We start from the raw sequence: 10652 nt of genomic DNA on the forward strand, positions 1-10652 counted from the left end.
CGCAGTTGAACATTGCTGGTGTAATGCTTAGGAAGCCTCTCAAAGCCCCAGCCTTCAATCAGTTGGAAAACTGCGCAGAAGTGTTTACATGGCAGTTTATACTTCTTGAAGTCTGCACATGTGCAGGTTGGTGTGTTAAAGCTTACAGTGTGATATTGACCAGGAGTGCTGGAGCTGTATTTAAACATACTATTTTCAGGTGAATTATGTACATCAGTTTGGGTGTACTGCAGGGCAGTGTCCAACGTTTGCATGATGTGCTTTATGACTTGTGGAGGTTTATATTGTGTAGGTAGATGGGTACGGTATCATGATACCTCTGGTACTTCAAGGACTTCCTCATCTGTCTTTCGCTCAGGCAAAAACTGGCTAGTTAATTAGGAATGATAAGCTTTGCTTGCCATTCCTTGATTTCAAACAATGTTCTTTCAACAATTTGTTGTATTAATCAGTGCCATTGTTGGTGGTTATCACAACTGAGAATTTTGTTCTGTTGAACATGCTCCATTTGTCTGCTAGTAGTAACCATTGGCAAGATATATAACTCCTCAGTTTAATGTTTTTCCAATGGTCAGAATTCATCAACTGTTTTAATGTATTCCTCTTGGGACATAGCATGGGCAAGCCTCCTCAATAGAGAAAGTGCACCTCAGTATCAGCTACTCCAGTCTCCTTTTTCCTTAGCCACCAGTCAAATGACTGTTTTCTGTGGAACTTGCAAAGCATCACTGCATGTTTGAGAAAATTTTTTCAAAGCTCTGGGCACCAACGCTTGAAGACAGAAAGTGCCTCTGCTATGCAAGATGCAGTCTCGAACTGAACTATGAAAGCTCCGGCAGCTATGTAGCCAGTCAGAGTTTTCACTACTATGAGAAAAAAAGGCAGTATGTTGTCTTATTGGTAGCATCTAAACAAACAGCACTCTGCCCATATTTTAAAAGCAAATCCTTCATAAAACACGACTGGTACCAAAATTATAATGCCTGCTCATATTCCTTTGCAACTGCCTCCAACTTATAATCCTTTCCTTCTTCAGTTTCTGAATTAGCTCTTTTGTGGTATGATCTGGACTCGACATTGTCACCTGTGCTACTGCTCTGAGCAGCTTCAGCCATTGCTTCCACATCCTGATCAATGTTACTTGACCTTTGTTTTTAAGTGCATAATAAATGTATCTTTGTTCATCGGATAGAATGCTCGGCAGGTGATATCAGGTTTTTATTTTTCTGCAAACATCACATCTTCTACATAGTACCTCAGGCACTTCCTTACTACCTGCTCTGATGTGCCTTCTCTCACAAGCTGATGGATTTTTGCTGCAATTTCTGGAGGAACAGTTTGTCCAAATGAAGTCACTTCATCAAAATCATGTTCGATGTACTTACATTTTCTTGTCATGTGGACATGTGCAACTAGCCGCATACCATTTCTGTTGGAAAATAAAAGTTTATTTCCCCTCTTCCTAGCTTTGATTGCGGATGTGAACACCAGCTGTGAAAATGCCCCTGCCACGGTCACGGCTACAATGGCCCAAGTGGCATTTCTCCCTCTCCCTTAACCTAGACGAGTTGCCGCAACGAGTTATGAGGTAAAAATAAAGGAAAAAAAAAAGTCCTTGATACAGCGCAACGGCCGCAGATGTTAAAGGGGACACAAACAAAACACACACGGCCGCAGCGGATCAAGAGTGGAACACCAACTCACCGAAGCATCCACATTAAAAAAGTCATTCTCTTTAAACGTATAGTACAGCACTGAAGATTGCGCTGCGCGCTCAAAAACAAATAAAAACAAAAATTTAAAAGGTCCTTTCTACTTCGCTTAGACCAAATGCGGCGACGAGTTTTCATGTAAAAAGAAAAAAGGAATCTTTTTAAACGTATTCTAAAGGACGAACAAAAGCAGCCAAACTGCAACGATGGAGAGAGAAGCAACAGTATGACCGATCCCAAATGCGTAGACCACTCCGATATCTATGATCTAATTACATTCACGTTCTTGACATGGCACGCGAACATGGTTCACTTTGCGCTTAATTCTACTCTAGCCACCGGCCGCCAATTAAATGCACGCTCGGAAATGAAAGAAAAACAAGCGCCCAGAACCGCAACGTGCAGCCCTACGGCACCCTGTGACATATGTCGTCACGAGTAACGACTTGGGTCTTCATACCGAGAGGGCTATGGAACGAAAAATGGTAGGGGTAACATTAAGAGATAGGAAGCGTGCAGAGTGGGTCAGAGAAATAACTCAAGTTACCGACATTCTAGTGGAAATTAAGAAGAAGAAATGGGCATGGGCATGGGCAGGACATGTAGGGCAAAGAGAGGATAACCGATGGTCGCTTAGGGTAACAAACTGGATTCCAAGGGAAGGAAAGCGTAGCAGGGGGCGGCAGAAAGTTAGGTGGGCGGATGAGTTAAGAAGTTCGCAGGGGTCAAGTGGACGCAGCTAGCACAGAATCGGGCTAAGTGGAGAAATATGGGAGAGGCCTTCGCCCTGCAGTGGGTATAGTCCGGCTGATGATGATGATAACACACACACACAAACAAAAAAACACAACCTTTTTTTTCCCCACGAGATGCATTATAGCTGTTAAGGTGAGAAAATTGCCCATACCGTGGTCACGGCCTCGGCCAGAATGACCCAAGTGGTATTTCTCTCTACCCCTTCGCCTAATGAGATGCTGCGACGAATTTGGAAGAGAAAAAGAAAATTTTTTAAACACGTAGTACGTTATACAATGAGATGGTGCTGCGCGCTGAAAAGCAAATAAAAACAAATAAAAGATCTTGTAAGGTCACGTGGTTCGCACGGTAGAACCTCCGTTAAGAGTCTCCCGCGAAATCGACGCCAGGTGAAGTAGTTATAACATGCAGGAAGGAAGACAGTGTGGAAAGCCATCGAGTCAAGCGAGCAGAAGCGCAGAGCTTTCCCTGGGGCGCCCAGTCAATACAGACAGGGCAGACGCGGTGAGCTATACCGTGTTGTCACTGCTCTTTGCTCTGCTGACTCCACGTCCCAGTTGTTTGATGATGTCATGTTGCTTACCTATGTACACGTTTTCGTCGCAGAGATGGCACTGTTGATGGGTTTTGAAAAACGGAATCTTTGCCTGGCTTGTGTTTAAAATCAAATTAAAATATGTTCGCGGCAATATGAGACACTGCGATTACTTGGGGAGCATCTGCATAACCAGGAAAACAACCGTATTCCTTCCGATGCTTCAAAAATTGGTGCCTATACCACTTTAATGAATAGAGCTGTCCTACTGTGTTTATGTAACTGTGTTTTTGCGTCCTGGTTTGGAAGTTGCTCGCACATGTGTAGCTTGTATAGGATGGCCCTTCCCGCGTTCGCGTGAGTAAGTTGTCTGAGCTAGGAGAAAAGGTGCGCCTCACACAGCTCCGAGAGCGTGTTGTGAACCCCAAGGGCCAGGAATCTTTCCGTAGATGTGCTGTGCGAGAGTCCAAGGGCAGCCTTGTAGGCCTGTCGGATTAGGCCCTGTAGGGCCTCGACCTTCATTCTCTCCGCGAATTGCAGTTGCAGGTACAGGAGGAAGTAGACAATCCTGCTCAGTACAAAAGCCTGGACTAATCGACAGATATCTTATTCCGAAAGCAGTACTATGCCAGGTCTAACCACTCGTCACGTAGTAGGTGGTCCGTGGACCCCCTGCTCCTCGAGGATGAGAAGAAAACAAAGAAGACGACGAAGGAAACGACGAAGATGAAGAAGAACAAGGAACTAGTTGGCACATCGGAAAAGGCATGGTACCATCGGATAGATAGTCAAGGAAAGGTGTGCAAGTGACGAAATGGTTCATGTGGTTAAATAAATAATTAGACCCAAATAAGTCAATCATACGTCGAAATAGCCTGGAGGGGTAATGTCGATGTCCAAATGGAGTCACGTGGTACTCGACTTCCGGTGACTTAAGCCTGACTTCCGGTAGCGGGACATTTTAAATGCTTGAACGTGAATGAGCGGGAAAGGGAGTGATTTGCATGCACAAATGCGTGGGGAATGATTAGAAAGTGTGTAAGAATGGTATTCAACCAAATGCCGTCTGCGAAATTCCGAGGGCAGTGCAGAATCTTCAGTGCAGAGATGCGAAAGCCTGAGAGTTGCTGCTGCACATGGTACATCGTGCCCCATTTGGTGAACACAACCAGCCTTCCGCCTGAACGCACTGAAGTTCAGCGGTATTTTAAATTGGTTTACAGGAAAGGGAAGGCGCAGTATCTGTCACTCACGGAATCCCGTTGACACCTCTCTCGGACAACCCTGTGATGCTGAAGCTTATGCATTTGTCCAGTGCTGATTCTGCAGTGATCTCGGAAATTTTTCCACAAATGGGCTTGACAAACTCATACCTCAGTGCGAACAGTATCCAGTTCCAAGCAGGCAGTTCCGTGAGGAGCCAGCATCTGTCGCCCGGGCCTCTGGACGAGCAGAGCCTGGAGAAGTCGAAGTGGTTGTTTATAATGAAAATGACAAAAAAATTTTCCAAAGGTTCACCTCGGCTAAGCCTAAGGTGACAAAGCGAAAGCTTTTATTAAGCCTGATTTAGCCTGGCTATGCTTCGGTTGATACTTTACGGTATGGCTGCAATTATAGCCAAGCTAAAACAGGTTTAAATCTTAGTTTTCGCATTGTCAACTTAGGTTTAGCCTGAGTTAAACATTTGCCTAATACATACATATTTTTTTTTAGTTTCTTATCTCGTTTCTTTCCTACTGCATCAGACTCAACGGCACATTTTGCAGAACTCAAACTAGTGCTTGTCTCCGACTTCCTGTTTCTTTTTATTTCTATAGAATCTACATGTGAGAGATCACATGTTCATTTTACTGTGACCAGGCTATTCAGTGTCTTAGGTCGAATTAAGCAAGGAGCAGTTAGCGCGGGAGTCTTCTCCTTAACCGTAAATCAGCTGTCCCGTTCTGCTTGGCAATGTAACTTCGTCGAAATCAAGATCATGCAGCGACGCACGAGAGTTCTAGAAACTACTGGTTATGTTGCTGGTGTATACTGATCGTTTAAATCATTTCTATCACCAACATTCTCCATTTTGATACGACTGAAAAGGTGGCTTGCAACATGTGTCATTGAAGGCATCTTTGAAGGCCTTGAAGCAGCTTACATCAAGTTCCTGTAGCTTGGGTGCCGTGTCCGCAGGGCGAGACTCCACAAATATTTCATTACCTCTAGCGTACTGCATTGCTGCAATGTTCATGTGGCTGTTGCAGCTGTACACAACAATCAGAGCTTTTTACAATAAGGCATCGGACATTCAGGACAAAGTGCTGCAAAAAGCTCACAGAAATTCCCTCGTTTGGCCATCTATTTCGGAAATGCACTGAATCTTTCCAATATGTGTTTGGGGAGAGGTAGGTGACAGACGTGCTGCGCAAGCACGTCCTGCTGACAGTAGGACGTGTTTGGGCTCTAACATGATGACAGGAGAAGAGCAGAGCAGGTTAGACTGGAGCTACAAAGCCTTTCACCTTCCAATTATCCACCGGTAATAGAAGATAGTTATTTCCCCTTTTGTGGCAACAATCTTCGGCGCTCTCTACACATCAAACACCAGTCTTGTCCGTACTACAAGTATGAAACGGCCTGAAGCTGGAAATCTTTTATTGAAATACTGCTTTCAATAAAACTTATTGAAATACTGCTTTCAAAAAATAGACTTATTGAAATACTGCTTTCGAGATTAGAGGATGCCTGCGCATTTACCATTTAATACACTTCTCATACGAATTGATAAAACTGCATCGTTACTATTCAAAAAGGCGCTAACTCAATGTTTGCCAGCAAATTTGGGATACCTGTCATAAGGACGGAGAATTTTTGTTTTTTCATAGGCATCATAAGCAAGCTTCAGAACATCTGTGCACATCAGTCCATAAAAGAACTTTCTTCACTCTCAAAAAAGTGCCACAAGCTTTCCTTTTCGCTTTGTTGCAAGACTTTGTGTTTTTAGTCCAAACTGGTTTCTGTAAAACACGCATTCTCCTCATATGAAGGGCAAATTTGGCACAGATAAGGCTCTCTTTGAAGCTCAAATAGAATACTTTCACTACAGTAGAACCTCGTTAGAACATACCCACTTTAACAGTAGTTTCTTTTTAAAAGTAGTAAAGTCAAGTCCCCGACCTGGCGCCTATTCAATATAATACATTTCGCATCTGCATAAACCGTACCAGCTTATCGTGGTCGTATCGGTTAGCACGTGCCATTTTCACTTTTCCTCAAACAATTCACGGCGGTAGTACCGCCTCACAAAAGACTGTTTGACTAGCGTTGTGACAAACCTCCATAAACGCGACCGATGCGATAGCAAGCTGTTTTTTCCTACTATGCAGTAGGGTAGGATGAAACACACTGTAACGCAAGAGGAGACTCCGTGATTGCTGACGCACAGGGAGCGGAGAATACTTCGAAGGTGCGTGCCGAGTCATGATCTTCATTCGATACGCACTTAGGGCAGGCGCATCTGCTGCTCCGAGCTCGTATTTCAGGCGCCACAGGCTCAAACCAAACTATCCGAGCACACACGAAGTGCCTGAGCCGGAACATAACCGAAACTGAAGTGGACGCCTATAGCGCCGTGTTAGCTGAGATAGCGGCATGTACCGACAAGCGGACGAAATTAGTATATTTTTATATTTGCCTTGCAGCATTTACATTGTCTTTTCATCTTTTCGCCGTCGTTTACGTGTGATATAAGCATGTTATCATATTCGAGACAAAACCAACTACGCATTCAAGCAGTCAACGCAATTAGCATTTGTCAGCCTCCGGGATCCCTTGCGCGTCACGTGATTTGTAGTTGCGAGCCTCAGCCGTTTCGGCTGTGGCGGCGATACCTGTACTCCTGTTCTTCCTCCTTACTACCTTATAACAGCTCTGTTTTCAGAAAGAGTGGCTTTTATATAACTGGGAACTGGCATTCTATTGACGCAAGCCCGCTTCATTTTTCTCTTTAGTGTCCCTTTAAGCAGGACGCAGCTGTCCCCAAGATGCCTGCATACATGTAAAAAGAATGTGAGGTACTAACAGAGCTAATTAATGCACATGAATTAGTTTACCTCAAGTAAACAAAAACGAAGCCTTGGTACAGGTGAACTACTATCCAATATGAGGGTTTCTGCATTAATTGCCCATCTCTGCTCCATCTCTAACCACGAAGATGCCTGCACACATGAAAAAGAATTTGAGGTGATAACGGAAAGTTAATTAATGCATGAGCCTGCTTACCTATTGTAAACAAAAATGAAGGCTTGGTGCTGCAATCGTCCAATATACAGGGTCTTGAATATTTGGGGGCTGGGATTTAAAACATTCCTATGCAAAATCTACTACACCATTCGAGCTGAAATAACGTCCACAAAGTAGCAAAATATACTCTACGTTATCTGATAAGTGATTCAACATCGGTACTTGCCTAGATTTTTTGAAATCGAGAAAAAACTGCTCTCGGCGGCGTGCAGAATTTTCGCAGAAGAGAGTCGAAAAGCTATTTTGACATGGTGCGTCATCTGTCGGGCAGCGAGGCAAGCGCGCCAACGGCCGGGATGGAGCTTGTCTCACTGCTCGACAGATGATGCATCATGTTAAAATAGCTTTTCGACTCTCTTCTGCGAAAATTCTGCACGCCGCCGAGAGCAGTTTTTCCTCGATTTCGGGAAATCTAGGCAAGTACCGATGTTGAATCACTTATCTGATAATGTAGAGTATATTTTGCTACTTTGTGAACGTTATTTCAGCTCGAATGGGGTAGTAGATTTTGCATAGGATTTTTTTAAATCCCAGCCCCCAAATATTCAAGACCCTGTATATGTTTCAGCATGAATTGTGCGAATTGTGCACACGGCGACCCTGCTGCCTTGCAGTACATGATTGTCGGACATGTATCAATCCTTTTGGAAGCTGGAAGTCCCAAATCAAATAAAATAACTGTGAAAAAGTCAAAATGAACATGACTCTTAATAAATACCAAACTAGGCTGTTGAGCCCTTTTGCAGACCGTCGACTATTACTAATGATAAACACACAAACTGCCCTCTGCTCATAACTGGAATATGACACCAGCATCTTTCTTTGCTGACACCCTGTTTAACTGGCTGATATGTCTCCACTGGATGCAGCATTCTTTTTTTTTTTAAATTTTATATTCAGCAATTTTTTACATATTCTTTTTTAGTTACTTAAGGTATATACTATAAGGTATACTTAAGGTGAATAAAGCCAGAACACCTTTTTAATTAACTCCCACCATACAAAAAAAAAATCTTTTCTGAAGCAAACCCAACTTTTGTTCTATTCATCGGCCGTAGTACAGCACATACAACTGGAGTGGAGCAGAGCCATCTGAAGTCGATAACTATTCCGAAAATTTTTCGCAATCACTTCAATTCTAGAGAGCAGCATTAACTCAGTTCATCATACTTATGCAGTTACCAAATGGCACTTTAATTAGCTCTGTAGTACACTGCCTTCTGACTTTTTTCGACTTGGAAAGTTAAATGCTCATCAGAATCTAAAAGACTATTTTGCCAATGATTAAGCACAACAGCTATGTTTTATTCGTTACTCTTGTTTTACCAGTCATTTTCTAAGAACTAGTAACAGAATGAAATAAGCTTATTAACAATGAAACCTTACAGCAATATTAGGATTCATTTACAAGAAGTGAAGTTTTCGCCAGGAACTGCATTGTTGTATTATTAGGTTGTACTTTTCATTTTGTTCAAACTTTGTCACTGACTGGCTGTGATAGGCCTAGTTTGCGTTTCTTTCAATTATTATTCCCTCTGTTTACTGCCAAAGAGGAGTTTATTACATTTACTTCTTATTTTCGCCCTGACATTTCATCTCTTGTACTTCCATTTCTTCTCATATTCCCGCACCTACACTGAAAAATCCCATGTGTAACTGCCTGAAGTATTCTTAAATAAATAATAAATTAATTATCGGGGCATTCCAGGCTTTGATAAACACTACAACACTGTGAACAGACTTACCCTGAACATGAAGCCTGGGCTTACAAATCACTATAAAATAAACAAGTGAGAAATAAATTATGACGCATAGAAAAACATACCTATTCATGGTGGCGGTCAAACCTGTCGGGGCAGCTTTTGAGCCAAGCCATAACTGCAGAACGTAGGTCCATGTCTGATGCCGAATACATGTCGGCATTTTTCCAGACAGAATCTACAAAGGACACAATATAAAGCTGTAACATACCTTGATATTTGCTTAAGACAGGCAACAGAAATACCTGAGAAACCAAGCAAGATACAGTCAAATAAAACTGATTGCTGGGTTAGTTGGTGAAAATCAAAATTCAGAATGACTTAACAGCTCTGACCTCTCCCTTTGACAAGCAACTTTTATCATACAAAATATAAACTGCATGCGGTTATCATGAATTGCTCAGTCTGCCTTTCTCAACTCTCCAGTGCTCTTCCACATGTATGTTAAGCCCACTATTCACCTTCACTGCACAAGTGATTGACAAAAGCCATACTAGCTGCAGTCTTGCATGCCTAGTGACGAAACATGTTTGTGAAAAGAAAAATGCGCAGAAGCGATTAAATAGGTTTTTGTGTTCTTTCTGTCGCCGCGTAGTTTCGCCTTAATCAAAAGGGAGTTGTAGGCCACTAAAGCTTTTGCGCCGACTGCGAACGAGACTTGCGTTTTCAGCTGCGTACACAACGGCAGCGACTGAGGAAAAAGCGCAGCTTACAAAGTTCTCCACATGAGAATGAACACAGGTCAAACTGAAAATATGGAAGCACTTTTACTCACACTGGTAAATAATGTGCCTCAGGAGCTAGGAACAGCACCCACACTCACTTCACTCTCCAGCAAAATGCAGTACGGATGCAGGACTTTTACTCACAATGAATGTGCTGAAACAAAAGAACTCGGTGACTCTTGCTGCAGTGCGCGCGAAATCGGCGAAGACTGCGCAGTGGTATTCACGCGAATGCCGATCCATTACAGCCAAAGTTACTAAAATCACGTACACGACGTAGTAATGAAGCCACAGAAAACACAAATTGTACTGTATTCACAGAATGTACGACCAAACGCGCTACACACGCCGCACGCACACACCGTTTCAACGGTTTCAACCGTTTCAACATTTGAAGGCATGGGACTGGCTGTGACTGCGGTTGGCTTCGGCTATCGTCAGCTTTTGGCGCCAACCAGCGCCGCTATGCGGCTGCCGGCGGCTTTCATTGCTGTCCGAGCCATCCCAGCCGGCGCGCTCGACACACTAGTCAGTATTATAGTGCCTAGAATATACTGGCTAGTGTGCCGTGCGGAGGGCTCTCTCAATGGGAGGAGGTGTCCGCGCCGGCGATGCCTTCCAACTTTGGCCGCCAGGGGCGCTGCTCATCGTAAAGGTGTTACGAATTCTAAGAATTCGTAACAGTTATAGTTCAGTCGATGAGCGCTTAAGATGTGCAATCAAAAGAAGGTAAAGTGTACTCAGTGTGAGGCGCAGGTTAATCTCAAAGAAACGCGTTTTGATTCTGTAGGGGAAGCGGAAGGCAGCGACTTTTTGTGTCGATGTTGCGTACTGAATGCACGTCTAGATAAATTTGATCAAGAAAGGGGCAGTTTAG

At 43.4% G+C, this 10652-nt stretch overlaps 1 protein-coding gene across 2 annotated transcripts in view; it reads right to left on the reverse strand.

The window, feature by feature from the left end:
* Nucleotides 1-10163, reverse strand: part of LOC146184919 (uncharacterized) — a 37027-nt gene extending 26864 nt beyond the window's left edge. For both annotated transcript variants that reach the window (XM_084605883.1, XM_084605884.1), the window contains exons 1-3: nucleotides 9920-10163; nucleotides 9116-9228; nucleotides 4377-4460 (exon numbers count right to left, since the gene is read on the reverse strand). In XM_084605883.1, coding sequence (XP_084462009.1) covers nucleotides 4377-4460; nucleotides 9116-9228; nucleotides 9920-10018 — 296 coding nt within the window. In that variant the 5' untranslated portion in view covers nucleotides 10019-10163. The remainder of the gene's footprint in view (nucleotides 1-4376; nucleotides 4461-9115; nucleotides 9229-9919) is intronic.
* Between the last annotated feature and the right edge of the window lie 489 nt (nucleotides 10164-10652).

Source organism: Amblyomma maculatum, chromosome 6, assembly GCF_055883805.1.
Source record: "Amblyomma maculatum isolate TAMU_Amacu chromosome 6, ASM5588380v1, whole genome shotgun sequence".
In the NCBI taxonomy this organism is placed as follows: domain Eukaryota; kingdom Metazoa; phylum Arthropoda; class Arachnida; order Ixodida; family Ixodidae; genus Amblyomma; species Amblyomma maculatum.